Source organism: Dermacentor albipictus, chromosome 6 (assembly GCF_038994185.2).
Source record: "Dermacentor albipictus isolate Rhodes 1998 colony chromosome 6, USDA_Dalb.pri_finalv2, whole genome shotgun sequence".
Lineage (NCBI taxonomy): Eukaryota > Metazoa > Arthropoda > Arachnida > Ixodida > Ixodidae > Dermacentor > Dermacentor albipictus.
Genome location: NC_091826.1, coordinates 101552579 through 101568699, shown reverse-complemented (window position 1 = coordinate 101568699; position 16121 = coordinate 101552579). Strand labels below are relative to the sequence as shown.

The following is a 16121-nucleotide window of genomic DNA, read 5'->3' as shown; positions in this document are numbered from 1 at the left end:
CGTTCGCAATCGAGAACACTAAGAATGGCCCAATAACGTTGCGCTCATTTTCGACCAATTCATACTTTCCCGGAAAACACGATTTTTCAGCAACAATGTTCAGTACATTGCCAAACTGTGATCGTATGATGCATTTTCTGGCCGCTAGATCCCATGTGAACAGAAAAAAGGCTTGAGGCACGTGCAATCGAAAACAGTATACAGCTGCCCGTCTCACATGAAAACGACGGCGCGAACAGTTTCTTGTTCTGGCGCCGGCAAATCTCTGCCAGAGTCATCACACGCGGCATTCACAGCTATCGCCGCCAAACCTGTTGCGACAAGCATCTTCCCCTTTCTGTTTTACAGCATGTGGAGCGTAGTGCCATTGATAGCCTACTGCATGCTTTTGGTAGGCGTTCATCCAAATGCGCCACCGTTGCCTGCTGCAGTTGGCACGATGCGGGCATGACGTTTCTCTTCGGCAGCAACCGGCGTGGCCCACTAGCTCAATTTCACTTCAGTTTACCGTGGCCGTCTTTATACACTGCATAGTAGGAAAATAACAAAACATGTCTCAGGCCACCAAAGCTCCACCAGCTTGACACGCATCGGCTTCTCGCGCCGCAACGATCTGCGACATGCTTCGCATTACAACGATGTCAACGATAGTTGACTGTGAAATTCCAAGCGCGGAATGATTTTAGCTCCCGTTGTTGGTGACCATCAAGTGACCTTGAGCCAAAAGCAAGAACTGTTATCTGGGCAAGTTGCAAGAACAAAACGAGATCATTCAAACAACCAGTCGAAACTTAGGAAAATGGGGTCTCTGGCCCCCAACCCCTTGTACAGAACCACTATACATATGCTAGTTACAGCCCAAACAAGTTACAAAAATATTGCTTCCGTCATTATCAATAGCGACGTTCAAAAGGCAGATATAGGGCACCATGCACTGTGAAATGGAATTTGCTGCAGATCTACTGCACTCGCCGAGCTGCGGCATGGTGTGGTGCCGGAAGAGTCTGATGCACTGCCTTGCCTCCAAGGAGGAAGGAAAAAGTTAGGAAAGAGCGTTACGTCACGCAGCCTGCCTTGGCAAGCAATAGAACAGCAAATTGGGCTAGTTGGTGGAAGTCCATCTTGTAGTACTAGGGTTACCCGTCCTGTCCTTTTCTGCTTTTGTTGTCCCTGTGTCTTAGCACAGTAACCGCAGCTTGGCAAGCAAACGCTTGGTGAAGCCAGCCCTTTGCTCAGTGGTGGCCCAAGACGTAACCTCTTGCGTCGAGATCACGAAGCAAGAATTGAGATTTGCTGAGACGTTTAGTCGCGCCTCCTTTGGGCATTTTTCTTCCTCTAGCCAGGCAATGCGCTCGTGTCTCCCTGGCGCCTTTTACTGCCTGTCGTGCCTCCTTCAGCCGGTTTTCTTCCTTCTAGCTGGGCAGCGTCCATATGGACCTGTGCACGGTATGGCGGGGTGCGGTGTAGTGTGATGGGGTGTGCCGTTGCAATCATGCGGTACAATCATTTTAAGATTATGACTATCATCTGCAACCATTCTGCTTTGCCGATTGCCCCTTCATGCTTACATCTACTCTCGATTATGGGAGAGGCAACTCATTTTTTTTAGTTACTTTGGATCCTATGTTTTCCCAGTTAGTACGTTTCTTCTCACGTTTCTTTTTTTTCCAATACGTATGAGCTTGGTTCTACTGTATATAGGCTTTAGTACAGAAAAAAAAATTCCCGAGCTCACAGCAAATACTTGACAGACCAACTGTAGCGACTTCACAAAGTATTTTAAAAAACATCAAAGGCAAAAGAACAGATCAAACATTACATTTTATGATACAACACTAACGTTACTACACAAATATTAAACAGTAGAAGGGTTAACGTTTTGGCTTGGGTAAGAGTTGGTTTGAGTTTGTGAGATTCTTGGATTTAATTTCTCAATGTCTGTCATGTACTACGTTCTTAAAATATATCAGCAAATTATAGTATGAAAATTTTAGGAGAAATCACACGGAAACATGTGCTTTGTTTTCCCTTGTCTATACAGTAGAACCCTGTTCATACTTTTGTCAAGTAACCGCGGTAAAACAAAAACAAAAAAGTGTCAGCCACAAGAAAGTAACAGTGAGAAAGGCTAAAGTCAGCACAGCAACATCTGATACAGTTTTGCATGCGTGTTTGTTTAAAAGGGCGCGTACTATGTTCTATGACAGTGGGCCCTTTCCACTTTTAACCCTTTGAACCCCAATTCCAAATTGTGCTCATGGGAGATTGTACAAATATTGCCACTGACAAGTCAAGCCCCTTCAGCCCAATGTTGCATTGCTCCCACCGCCAAAGACAAGTTACCCGGGTGCCTACCAACCGAGAAGACCGGGAATTCTCGGGGATTTTGAATAGTCTGGAAGAACTCGGGGATAACTCAGGGAATTGGTGCTTTCGTCAGGGAAAATTAGCCGTCATTTTATTGAACGGGAACGAAAGTCGCCCTGGTGCTGGGTCGAGTAAAAGAGAGGAATCGTAACGAACTGTCTCTGACGCCGTGTCGTCAGCTGGAGGAGTTGACAGTGAACAGTCAAGGACCAATTTTCTGGATGCCTCATTTTAGGGAAATGCCCGATAATTCGGACAGCTTCGCGGCAACACCACGTGCCCCATAGAGTTAATGTATAAGAACATCTGTAATTTCAAAGGCAAGAACCCTTTGCTGTCCGATTTTCCGGACTTTTTGCCGTGACCGCAGGTCTGAAACAGCATTGATCAAAGCCAACACCGCCGTTTTGATTCTCTTGCGCCTCGAACCATTGCTCTTGCACGCAGATCCGCTGGCAGCCATAGCCACCACCGTGGCAGTGCAAGGCTTAGCTGCTTCAACGTTCGCTATTAAGGTTCTTGCCATTCCATGCCGTGTTTTTCATTGAAAGAATTCGCTGCTGTCAGTAATAGCACCGACTTCGCCTTTGTAATCCTCACGATTGGCTTCGAAGGCATGGCGCGTAGCTTAATGCCGGTTCCCAAAGGACAGCTTCGCCTCAGCACAGGTATATTACGCGGCAAAGCATACGTGACGTATTGCGGTGAAGCTTAACAAGTGTGGGAAGGAGCAATTGTCACGGGATACAGTATGTATTCCATAATCATACACGCGTGCACCCACTGTCTCCTGTCATAGTACGAGCACCAATATGCCTAATAGGTGTACATAGCTTTTTCGGACGTGCCTGTAAGGATTCGAGCCCTTAAGGGGACAGGGTAGGTCCTATTCTAGCCATGCATTTTAGGCTATGTTCGTGACCCTTTTTCTCGTGATCTGCTGGGGTTGGAACATTAATCTTGGTAGCATTGTAATCAGCAATGTTAGGTAGTGTTACTGAACCAGGATTATTTCTTTATAAGAATTTGATTTTTTGTTTTCATTTTTTTACTGGACCCACCAAATTTTAGAGCCAAAATCTGCAGTAAATAGCCTGTAAACAAGAATTCCCTTGAAGAATATTTATAATCCTGGTTCAGTAGACTTTCTGTAATGTTTGCTCAATATCTGGAAAATTTTTTCGCCCTAGCGCTTGTAGTTTCTGAAAAAAAGGGTCAAATGCAGCAAAATTTGGCGTTTTGAGATAATTGGCTTTGAAGTGGAAGAAAGAGCTTTATTGCAGTATAGGACTATAGAAAGAAATTCTGCCGCATTTTTGCAATAGCCACCAGCCTGGTAGTCCCCTCCATCGTCAACAATTCTTTTCTGTGTTAGCTGCCTTGTTTTCCGGGCCTCCTTAGTGACCAGTCGTGTAGCCCTCTGTGCAAAGTACAGTCGCCGCCGGTCAACTTCGCGCAACCACTGGACTGTGAACCATCCCGGAGAAACTCCGAATGACCTAAAAATGACGGCTCGAGCAATGCTGCGGTCATTAAACGTTAGCACAGCATCCATTGTCGATATTTTCAGCGTCTTGAGGCCAAGAAAGACATTCTTCGGAGCGCGCTCCCATACAACCTTGTGGAACGCCTCATTCGCGTTCTGAGTTTTTCCATGGAGACATTTCTGGAGAAGCTCAGGCTTTGAGAGCTGCTGAAACACCGGCGTTCCGCTTCAATCGTTCCGCCGAGCGCGAAAGCTTCGATGGAAACGCTCACGTGGTGGCCCCGGCGCCCACTCCTGGATTGTGTTGCGGAGAATTGGCGTCATTGGAGGCCGACTTATGCCGGTTTCCGTGGAAGAGACGTTTTTAAAGCACTTCTTTGGCTTCGTCATTGCATTACCGCTAAATACCTAGCACCAAAGTATAAATAAATTCGATTGTCCGCGAAAACACGCCAACGCACGAGCAAAACGCCGCGCGTTGCGAGTAATCCAGCTGCGTCTTAGGATTCGTTTGGCTAAGTGAAATATGCTAGCTAGGTTTTCACTGTTACCACACGAGTAACAGCCATACCGCTAAACGTGACAAAAAATAGGCGGTGAAAAAAAAATTTTTTTTTCAGTTTAGGAGAGGCAAAGTTCCCGAGCATGTGTGAAAGGGGGCGTGGCTGGATGCTGCCTAGGTTTCGAAAAGTGTTGATCTTGAGTTAAATATTTCGCGTGCGCGCAAATGAAACACTGGGCCATGTTAAGGAAAGAATAGAGATTTTAAATTACACAAAAACAAAAAATCGATTTTTTTCAGAAAATTTGCCTACCCTGTTCCCTTAAGGGCAGTAAAAGTAAATTTTTTCGGCCTGCCCGATTGGATTTTTCGGATGTTTTCATGGCCCCTGGGCAGTTCGAAAAATCGGATGTTGACTGTACAACTGACCAAGAGGATGCTTCAAATGGTCCATGGGGCAAACGTGCGGCAGGACGAGGACAAGAACTGAAATGATTGTCGCATTCAGGAATGATTGGGAAAGAAACTGTGCCGCCTCTACTTTGAAGGAGCTTGAGCTCAAAAAGCGAAGTATTGGCTGACGGAAAGATGCAGGTGACCCTCATCCAAACCAAAATAAACTCTTGAAAGCAGTGAAACACAAAACAGAGGCATTGTACGTGGGCTGAGAGTATGCGAGCACAGTTGAGGTTGACTTTCCAGCTGCTGAGAAAATCTCACTCGTGACAAAGTTCAGGCCTAATACCAATGAATTTGCTATCACTTGATAGAAATAGCTCACTTTTGAAAATATTTGCTTTTGTATGCATCTATTTTTATTCGTTTTTGAACATGTTCAACTTGATTTGCAATAACATTTACCATTTTTCTTTTTTGAAGATATTTGCTGTCCATTTTACTATCCCCTCCCTTCAATGCTCTATTTTGAATAAAATAAACACTACTCCTTATTATTCAAGCTGTCGGTTCTTTATTTTCTTCAAATGCTTACTTGAGAGTGACAGCATCGAGCGACGTGGTGCCAGCCTGTCTTGACATAAAATAAAGTTCTGTGTCGCTCACGGAAAACCTGGAAAACTCGGGGAAATTACAATTGTTAACTTGGTAGACACCCTGGTTACGGTCAGTAATTGGCCTTGGGTTCGATTTTCCACCCTAGAGGGCATTAGAAGTCAGCAAAAACTGTGTGCTCGTTGGTCTTAATTATGCACTGGAAACACTGTTCTTCCAGTGAAATGTTAAGTTTTGAATAAATAAGCCTAAACTGATCCTGTGTTTCTCTTAATCTAGTCAGTCAATATGAAACAAACAAAAGTCAACTGTATCTTGATTTGGTGCAATGAAGGGCACTAAAATGTCTTCGTTTGCATGAACGCACGCTTCCCTTTCTTCTGGCAACAGTTAGGAGGCAGCGTCGGACGAGTTGTGTCGGGCAGCGTGCGGAAGCGGGCTGCAGTCAAGAGTGGCGAGGACTTGCTGAGCAAGATGTGGAACTGCGTCCGGGCCAACAACGGCATCATGGTACGAGCAAATTGGTCCCCTACCTCCGCGATCTGAAAGACGGCACCAAATTCTGTGGGTTACCCGCTGTCGGGAATTCGCTGTACTGATCCTTTGGACGCTACATAGTTTGTGGAGGGAAGCTCAATGCTAGTACCTGCGGACGCCAACGGCATGACTGTTTGGCCAGCAAGGTCGAGGTGTTGTGCTAATGGTTTTGTTGTTTGGGGAGACCATACGAGATGTGTCTACCATCTGTACTGCCACGTGCACTGATATTCATTGAATGCTGTTTCCCCTTCACCAATGCCCACTTGGTTGTTGTATAGTACCAGCAGTCCTGGTTATCTGTATGTTTAGGTAAGTGTGCTCTCACGATGGTAATCAAGTGTGCACTGGTAATCAAGATAAACCTGGGGGTAATCGAGCAGGCCTGGAAAGGCTGCAGCTGAACTGGTTTAGCTCCCGTCTGTGTGTGACAAGCCATTTCATACAGGTAACTATTAAGACAGTACTTAAGCCTACGCTTGGCCTAAGCTGCTTCAGGAGGAGTCTGAAATAGCAGGACAACCAAATTTGAATATTTCTCCTAATTGATGGAAATCCACAGTCCGCTGCAGTTGTTCAGGCTATGATGCTGAAGTCATTTTCTCAGCTGAAGGGATATGAGAACAATATTTTTAACTCCATGCAGGTGTTGCTGAATCTGCTGACTGTAAAGAGCCCCATCACTGACGCGGATTCCATGCGTGCCCTCGCTTGTAAAGTAAGTCCTGTCACAGTGTGTGTCAAGCTGTTGTATCTTGCTAGTGAAATCACCGTATTCTCTTGGATGTAGTGTGGCCAGCACACTCATTCACTGGGCCTCTTAGATTTTCTCAGTTCTGGCAGCCCGCTAGTTCCGGGCCCGATAGGAAGTCACGTGGGCTGGGGATCCCAAGACCATGGAGGAGATAACCCAGAGCTGCCTGAAGTTTGCAAAATCAAAAACCGGGGCAGCTGGCTATAGGATAAATGTAAACATGCTACCAGCATGGCAGTGACCAGTGAGCTTGGCATGTGCTGCTGTGGGCCCAGCAACCCAAGAAAAAAGGTGCTCTTGCCGCCTGGGGGTAGACACAAGGTGATAAGCGAAGAGGCCCACTGCTGCCATGTGAAAAGCAACTGCAAGCGACGCTGCCTTGTCTAGGCAACTTGTGTGCGACGGGGCAGTTTCCAAAGCACGATGGCCATGACGTGTTTCCTGCTCCAGCAATCACTGCAGGGTTTTGAACACCACGGTTGTTCTTTCTGCCCTGAACTCGGTGGTCGTGGCAGAATGTGCAGAGGTGCACTGGGCTCCGAGTGACAAAAGTGCAGATAGAGGGGTTTCTCTGGGAGTGATGTATCTCAGGGCTCCTCGTGCAAGAGATCGCACAACCGCAAGGCATGCCAATTTGTTTGCGCTGTTAATTGGAATTTGCAGTGTCTCCAGAATTACTTTTTAACTTCGCATTCTCGCAGATGCAAAGTACGGAATTGTTTGGGTAGTATTTCTCTGGTATTCTCGCAGTCAAGATCAAGATATCTGGAGTCGGGTATGAAAGCTTTGCAACATAAGGAGAAAAAAAATGCGAGTTGAGATTGCACAACCACAAGGCATGCCACTTTGTTTGCACTGTGAATTGGAATTTGCAGTGGTGAGAGAGATACTTCTGACTTCACTGATATTTCAAGATATCAGAGCTTGAGTTAACGAGAGTTTACTGAACTTGGAAAACATTGAATACTGAATTTTGAAAGCGTAATGGTCCTTTGAATATTTAAAGATATTGAATATCGCAGAAGTCAAATCGAGATGGTTCCATCTGGCCTGTCTGTGTTAGAAGAAATGTAAATTTCTTGCTGATGCTGCGTTCTCTAGACTTTTGTTCCCAACTGTACTGTGTGTTCTACTCTATAATTACCTCGTTGGTTATTTGTGTGCATTGTTTCTTTCTTGTTTATTACAGGCACTGTGTGGCTTGGCACGCTGTAGCACAGTGAAACAAATCATCAGCAAACTCCCACTATTCACCAGTGGCCAGCTTCAAGGTGAGCAACATAGCCCGTGCGGTTGGCAGTAGAGCGACGACTTCTGCTTATCAAAACGAAGCTTTCTAGGGGAACCTTCCTCCGATTTTGTTGACCATGCTTGCTGCTGCTGTCTTAGCAAGTAGCTCACTTGCAATTGCCCAATATGAAGCCCCCATATGTACTGTACTTACTACTGCGCCAGCGGTTGGCTCTGTTCTCTACAGAATTACTGAATCAATTGGCAAAAGCTTTCTTATCTATCCATAAGCTAATGCGCATCTTTTTTTCTTCCGGGAAAATCGCTCCGAAAATTGCCTCCGCATCACAATCAGATACGTTCACAGCAATGGCAATAGCCTGCCGCCATCAGACATACTGTCATCGCCATCACGAAATGGCAACAGAGCACGCTTTTGCGAAGGTTGCTGTCAGTTCATTATAGTGTTACTATACTGACTCTAGAGGAAAAGCCAGGCAAAAAAGTGGCAGCTCCAAAGATGCCACCGTATTGCTACCTCCCATTTGCGTAATGCTAAAATGAATCAAAATATGCAGAAACAAGCATTTTCTCATGACACATACATATGGATAATGTGTGAAGTTCATTCTATATAATTTTGAGAAAAGTTTTCCGACTATTTATAAATCTTTTATGTAAAATTTACAATATGTAAAAGGATGTGTTTGCAAGCGCCTGAACTGGATGGCACCACCATACTGAGGGAGGCTAGGGATCGCATTGATTGCTCGTCTTGTCTGAATCGCATCTCATTATCTGCCTGCACGTCTGCACAGAGTAGCAACATGGCGGCGGTGCCCTTGCAGTTACCGATTTCAGTGCACGGGTGCTATGCGGGGAGCTCCTCTAGAGTTGCCTGTAAGAGTTTTCGTCTAGAATATTCATTCAGTGACTGGCACGTGGGCCTAGCCTTCGAGATCTCCCTGGCGCAATATTGGCGGTCACATCCAGGCCGCACTTGCACCTTCTTGCACGACTTGGCTTCTTGCACGCACGGCTTGGCTATGCGTGGTGGTATGCAAGATTTGTGCATTCATTTCTCACTCTTTCTGCGGAGCGTCGCGCAGGCTGGCAGCTGGGCATGGCCTCCGAGATTGGCAGCAGTGCTTTCTCAGAGGCCACAATTCGGCCGAGCCAAGCCGTGGCGGCGAAGTCTGCTTGCCTTTTCGGTCACACAGTGGAGCACTGTGTTTTGTTCCACATGCTGTTCAACCACAACGAGCCAAGTGGAAAGCAGAAGCGAAAGATTGCCACATTGGAACAGAGGGGAGATATCGGAAGGCTGTCGCATTGGTTGCTAAGAACCTGTGGGTTGCACACGCCAATGATTCTTTTCTGTTTTATTAAAATTACATCGCACATGTGTGCATGTAACGGTTCTGCGGCCCGCAAAGCTGTCTTCTAAGGTCCTTGTTTACAATTGTGCACCCCAATGTGGATATATTGCAGTTCTAAATGGCAATACGGATATACTGAAGCAAATAACGAAGTAATTTCAGTGCCCCCTTCAACTTTGTCATAATGAGATTCGAGTGTATTACCCTGGCGCCTTTCAATGAACTTAAGTATGAGGTCCAACTTTTAGAGCCATTCTTTTAGAAGTTTTTCTTGCTTCCTGCTTCGCTTGTCTTGCCGATTTCTTCGGGAGTACTAGGTCTATTTCAATTCCTTTTTTTTTTTCTGATGATGAATAACCAAGGGTGACAACGATTGAAGCACGGAGTTCGATGTAATTAAATGTTTTCACTGGGTTTGCCTCATTTGTATTACAGTCGAACACACTCATAATGATACCGGTTTTAACGATATATCGGTTATAACAGTGAGAAGCTGCTGCACCGTCAACTTTTGTATGTTTACCATGGTGAAATAACCTGCTTACTACAATTCCCCAATGCAGCACAATTGGTTATAGAGATGAAGTCCGGCTGCTGGGTGTCCGTGCTGAAAGGTAGTGAAATGCAATCTCCTTGAAAAGAAAAAAAAAGGAAACCAGAGATTCGAGCCGCTTATGATGGCCCGCGGCCCCAACAGCTGCCGCACACTCATTTTGCAGCCTTCTCCCACATCTCTCTCCAGTCGCCCTTCCACCCCTCCGAACAGGAATGGGCTGTGTCCATAGCTCTACGCCGTGCCACCCTCCGAAACACGAATGGACCATGCCAACTGCGCTGCTCCCAGATTGCTCGCTGGCTCCTCATCCAGCACAGTTCTGCAAACAGCTTAATCACTCATGGTCGTCTTTGTTGATTATGTTGAAATTGTTCCTGGCCGCATGGTTTCTCAGCCTCGTTTGACTCGGCGCCTTCACGGAAGATGGCTGATCCGCCCGCGGATCATCGGCAATGGATGACATTGCTGGTGAAAAGAAAGCGCACGGCTGTAGATTTGGAAACGAAGTGCTTCTAACTGATGAGACGATCGTTGCGAATGTGCTCTCATCGGATAGCGACGGCAACGATAAAAGCGATGTCGCGGTAGGGCAGGCTGTCTCAACGTTGTCCTTACAGGATGCCCAGCAGATAATTCAGTCCCTCTGGTGCTTCGTTTTCGGGAGGGATCTTCTTTGCACCACATGGAGCACTTGTATGCCTTGGAGAAGGATGTCAGCAAGCTTCGCATAAAACGTGCAAGGCTGATGGACATGGGGTTTTCTCAAGCAAGCCAGTGAGAAGTACGTGGCATGGCACTTGTGGGGATCTCACCTCAGATTTCGCAAGCCGACAGGCTGCCGCAGCAACCTTCTCGCATTTTTTTAAAGGCCCCTTTTGGGGCCACTAAAGCGATGCCTCGGCGGAGCTCGCATATCGCTTGCCACCTGTGACCCCTCTTTGCAGTTGGTATACCACTGCCATTCTTCAACGCCGACAGCTGCAGCTTGTTACACGCAATCGGAATGCCCAGGAAACAGCTAACAAGTGACCACAATCAGCAGCCGGACGTAGGAAGGTGGTGGGGAGGGACAATGGCCTCCCCGCCATTATGGTTTTCTCACAGCAGCCCTGCCATCCCCCTATTTCATTTTTTTCATGCCGGTTATAACAACTATCGGTTATAACAATGGAATTTTCGTGTCACTTGAATATTGTTACAAGTAGGATCGACTGTGTACACAGCTGAAACTTTTCGCTATCCCCAAACATTGCCTCATCTCTTATTTATTTATTCAAGATACCTTACAGGCCCGAAGAAGGGGCATTGGGTAAGGGAAGCTTCAAAAATTTTACACAGTAGAAAGAGCAAATCATTATACAAAACATAAAGCGCTTCGTTAATAATAATACAAGGAAGAGTCAAGGTTGCCCAGTATTTTACATTGGTTTTGACGGTTATTTTATTTATTTATTTAGTTTACTTTTTTCACTATGGCATCTTTTGCAGCCCTTGTATTACTTTGGGACACTGAACCCAATAAATGTTCAGTTGGGGGTTGTTGCTTCCATGCAGTCACTTTCATTTTTCTTTTCTTTTTATCTAGGAGCAATGGGGAGTTGTCTTTAGGCATTCTTTTCGCAGAAAATTGTAATGTTTGGTTCTTTCTCTCTTTTATAAGTCCAGGAAAGCGATTGCCTGACACGATTGCTGCGACAATTATGCCAAATTGTGCTGAGAAACGAAACCTTCTGGCACTTCATACTTTCTGGCAATATTAGTATGATTTGTGCCCTGCTTTTGCCAAAAGGTTGTTTTTGTCATCTTTAGAGGAAAAAGGAACGTACAGAAAACACACTCTCGAAATTTGTCATTTTCTCTCGTCTTTTACTTCTCTCTCGTGGTTGCAGTGCTCATGCGAGAGCCTGTCCTCCAAGACAAGCGGCAGGAGCATGCCAAGTTCTGCACCTCGTGCATCGAACTGGTGGAGAGGGTGACCGGGGCACCCCTGAGCCCTGGGATGGAGTCGTCATTGGCCAAGATCAACAAGGTGTGTCCATGTGTACATGCGTGCTAGCACGTTTGCACATTCCAGAAGAATCGCTACTGCTTGCACACCTTTGAGAATGCACAACACTACGCACATTGTGTACGCAATCCAAGTGGACGAAGTTCTTTTGCTAGAGCACAGCTGCTGGATAAAAAAGAAGCCTGCCGCATTACGCGGGCTGCAATGGGAGCAAACGCGAGAGCCGTAGTTCCATTCACAGCTTTTTTTTTTTCTATCCAGCAGCCGTGGCTAGAGAACATGACAACGTTCCACAAATTTCAGATACAGTGTGACATTTCTACTGCCGAGCGATAGCCTGATAACATTTTCAATGTGAAAAAAAGAAAAAAAAATAAGACTGTCAACTTCAACAAGTGCAACGATGTACGCTTTGTAGCTTCCGGACCACAGTCGGCTGTCGGCTGTTTATTTCATCGATGGCTCACACTTCAGAATTTGCACACCTGTGTTGCTTGCTGTCTCCCGTTGCAGTCCGAGGTGGTGGCACAGACAAAGATCAGCTACCGCGAGAAGGACCTCCTGCAGCTCATATACCAGCACCTCCAGGCCAAAGGTGGGTCGTTGCTCCCTCCTGTGCTCTGACTGCATGGAACTGCTGCTCTCTCTGCATCGAGCAGCAAACTATTTTGTGATAAAACGTGTGTGATGTGAGCAGGGCTTTTGGTTCTTTCATAGGGACACTAAAGAAAAACAAAATCGTTTTGAAATGATTCAATTCTTAAAAATTTTTTGCAGAGCTCTATCTTGGTTAATTTTGCTCATGAGGGTTGATTAATACAAGAAAAAATTCAGGTAAACTTTTTTTAAGTTATTTATTTCATGCCAGAACCCCAGCTCTCGTGCAGAAGTGTGACATACATTTCAAAGTGTTTTCTCTTACAATAGGCTTCTGTTACTTGACTCCAATTAATTAAATGTTACGGTTAAGTTGACCGTGACCGAACGTCCCGGCTGGTTTACGGTTTGAAACATTTATTCTGATCCTAAAATTGGCCCGCGCTGCGCAATTTGGACTTAACTGGTCGGCCTGCATGTACTTGACTCTAATGGCGACTAAATATTGGGGCGTCACTGCTCTCGCTGCACTAGGGAGTGGTGAATGCATCGAAGACATGACTGGTTGTACCAAAAACGGGTATTTCCAGCTGGTACGGAGGTGAGAATGGCAGCTCACAACCAATGATTAGTACTTGTTTGATCCTATTGCGGGCATTTTTTCTCCAAGAAAATTGGTCTGAAAATTGATCCGAAAATTGCGTGAGCATTACAATCAGAAATCAGAAAGGGCGTTTTGCAGCATTAGCAGCAGCCTGCTGTCACAACCAACATTATCGCCACTGTCATTACAAAATGGCTGCAAAAACAAATTTTTTGACGGCATGCGACTTTCAGGCTTTAATGAATTTTGATCCATGGCATAAAATTTCATTCTACTTCTGCAGGTTTGACGGACACTGCGGCCTTGCTGCAAAAAGAGGCGGGACTACCTGCACGGCCCACGTGTGGTAGCTCGGCTCAGCCCCAGTGGTCGGCCAACACTGTCTGCACCCCACGAACAGTGAGTTGCTTCATCTTCACCTTCTGTTGGCTAGTGTAGCGCTAGGTTGTGGCATGTGCTAATTTGAGGTTACTGTGCTTGCATCACGGAATTACAAGAGCAGACGTTTAAAAGCTTCAAGAACAAAGCAAGAAGTGCAGCGCTCGGCGATTGAAGCACGATACTTGGAGCGCATGGGTGCCGCCCTTGCCTAGGGGCCATGAAAACATCCCAAAAGTCTAGCAGTCCGGGGGGGAAAAAAAAAACCAGGTGCATGCCTTTTACTGCCCCCAGGGACCGAAATCAGCACTGGCACATCTGAAGTAGGTCTGCAGGCCTTCCAGCGCACTTAGCATGTGTATTGGCGTACAGGAGACTGTATATGCATGAATGTGTACTTGGGTAATGCATACTGTGTCTAGGGTCACCAACTCTCGAGCGGACGAAGTTGGGACGGGGGAAGAGGAAGGGGGGTAGCTGACAATGACCAACCCTGTCAGTGCCACTAGCTGCTAGTCTACAGGAAACAAAGTTCAAGAATCTTGTTTATGACAATGCAACAGAAAAAAAAAAATTCAATCCAGCTGTCAGGTGTAAAAAAAAAATCTAGACAGTTTATTGTTATTGAGTAAAGAAAAATAAAAGCGATAGTATAGTTGAGACATTTGGCAATCCCAGTTGGGTCTAGTCGGTACATGGAACATTTACTTATAAGTCGGGACTGTCCTAATATAAGTACAGCAAGGTTGGCAACCCTAAGGGCACATTCACACCGAAGGGGAAGCGGCCAAAGCGGGAAGCGGGCAAGTGGAAAGCAGGGTGAACCTCCTCGCCAGGCGAGTAAAAGCAGGCGGAAAACAAGGTGGCAAGCCCGATCGCTCGCAAACCGATTTTTTTCCACCTGCCAGAGCTCTCCACTTTGCCGCAGCCAATCAGAGCGCCAGATGATGGTGGCACTGTGACGATGGTGGCGCACGCATGGTGATGTCGGGTGACCGGTGCCACGGCATGGCGACACGTGTGCCGTGAAAGCACTAGAAAGCACTGCCGTTGCCCGCCACCTCTTCAGCGGTGCTGGCAGCGAGGCAAGCTGACTAGTTTGAACAGGCCAGTTGCTAGCCGCCTCACCACGTTGAAAATCCGCTTGGCCGCTCCGCTTTCGGTGTGAACGTGCCGTAATTGTGTCCAATGACAGTGGCCCCTTTCCACTTCTGGTATGCTTCACCGCAGTACATCGCGTATGATTCACCGCCTAACACTGCCGTGGTGCGGTAAAACTGACTTTAAGAGCTGGCATTATTCAGTACTCTTGCCCTGCTTTCCGCGCTTTGAAGCCATCGCCGACGATGACAGAGGTAGTGTCGGCGCCATTGCTGACAGCAGCGAATTCTTTCAATGAAAAATACAGCGCCTAACAGCAGGAAGCTAGGTAGCAAAAGTCAAAGCAGCTAGGCCTGGTGTTGCCATGATGGTGGCTACAGACCTGCAGTCATGGCAAAAAAAAGTACAAAAAGTCAGACGTTGAAGGGTTTCAGTGTCCGAAATTTCAGACTTTCTTATACACTGGTGCTATGGGATATTGGCGGTGCCACAAAAGCGTCCGAATTATCTGACATGTAAAAAAAAACTGGGCTTCCGAAAAGCCGGTTGTTGACTGTAGAATGAAAGCGAGGGCTTTTACTGACGCATTGTGACTGCGTTTGGCCCTCCATCATTCATCCAGCACTCTCCGTCAACCCCGAAGAAATCAATTGTGATTTTATTGTTATCTGGCAACATTTTTTTTTCGTGCATAATGAATCCTTCCCCCAAATTGACTTCAACTTTTCTGGAAGAAAAGGGGATTAATTATTCGAGTAAGTATAGTAGAATGGTGGGCACGAAAGAGTGCTGTGAGAGTTGAGTTAATGTGGTATATTTTGCAGAATAAAGACGCGATATCTTTCCACACAGCAACATACTAGATAGCAATATATTGGGTAGGTCAAGACTTGTTTTCACTTGGCTGACACTGGAAGTGCGAGAGTAGGTAACAGTAAAGTATGCAAACGGAACGGTTTTGCTTGGAACGGTTTTGCATTGCTTAAGCACTATTTACTGTAAATGAAATTACTCAAGGTTACCACAATACGCATTTGAGTTTAGATGACTATAAGGTTTTCTATACGAGTTTCATGTTGAAAGGAGCCAGTGAGAAGTTGCAGCAAATATACCCAAGTCTATGATTAGCATTTTTAATATTTCCAGCGTGGGTTTGCCAAGAGAAGTTTTCAGGAATGGGGACGGCTCAAGTGTTTGTAACAAACAGCTTGCATTAGTGGAACTTGGTTAAGTAGATTGTCACATAGAAAATTACTATAGATGTGAAGGGAAGTGCTAAAAAAGTCTACACAATTTAACAGATGTTAAATTTTATTAGTCACTTACTCCAAGAAGAAATGTTACCATCAATATCAGCTTGCAGAGAGTCAGTGCCAATTAGAATCACGTTAAATAATTTAAATTGCGTAGTTGTCTGCAAGTAGCTTTCTTGGGGAGGAAATGCGATTGGTTGGATCGTTAATGTACGTAAAGAATATCGGGGATCTCAAAATTTGTTCCTATGGAAGATCGGCAGTTAAAGGAAAGACAAGGAATTGCAGTCACTAATAGTGCCAACCTGCTTGCAGTTATACAAAATTTTTTGATCCATTTCATTATCCAAAGAAGGTG

At 45.8% G+C, this 16121-nt stretch overlaps 1 protein-coding gene across 8 annotated transcripts in view; it reads left to right on the top strand.

Moving 5' to 3' along the window:
- The window catches only part of mahj (LisH and WD40 domain-containing protein mahjong), a 111868-nt gene that overhangs the window by 47667 nt on the left and 48080 nt on the right, over positions 1-16121 (top strand). For all 8 annotated transcript variants that reach the window (XM_065446237.2, XM_065446235.2, XM_065446238.2 and 5 more), the window contains exons 14-19: positions 5757-5876; positions 6550-6621; positions 7847-7928; positions 11712-11851; positions 12344-12425; positions 13315-13430. In XM_065446237.2, coding sequence (XP_065302309.1) covers positions 5757-5876; positions 6550-6621; positions 7847-7928; positions 11712-11851; positions 12344-12425; positions 13315-13430 — 612 coding nt within the window. The remainder of the gene's footprint in view (positions 1-5756; positions 5877-6549; positions 6622-7846; positions 7929-11711; positions 11852-12343; positions 12426-13314; positions 13431-16121) is intronic.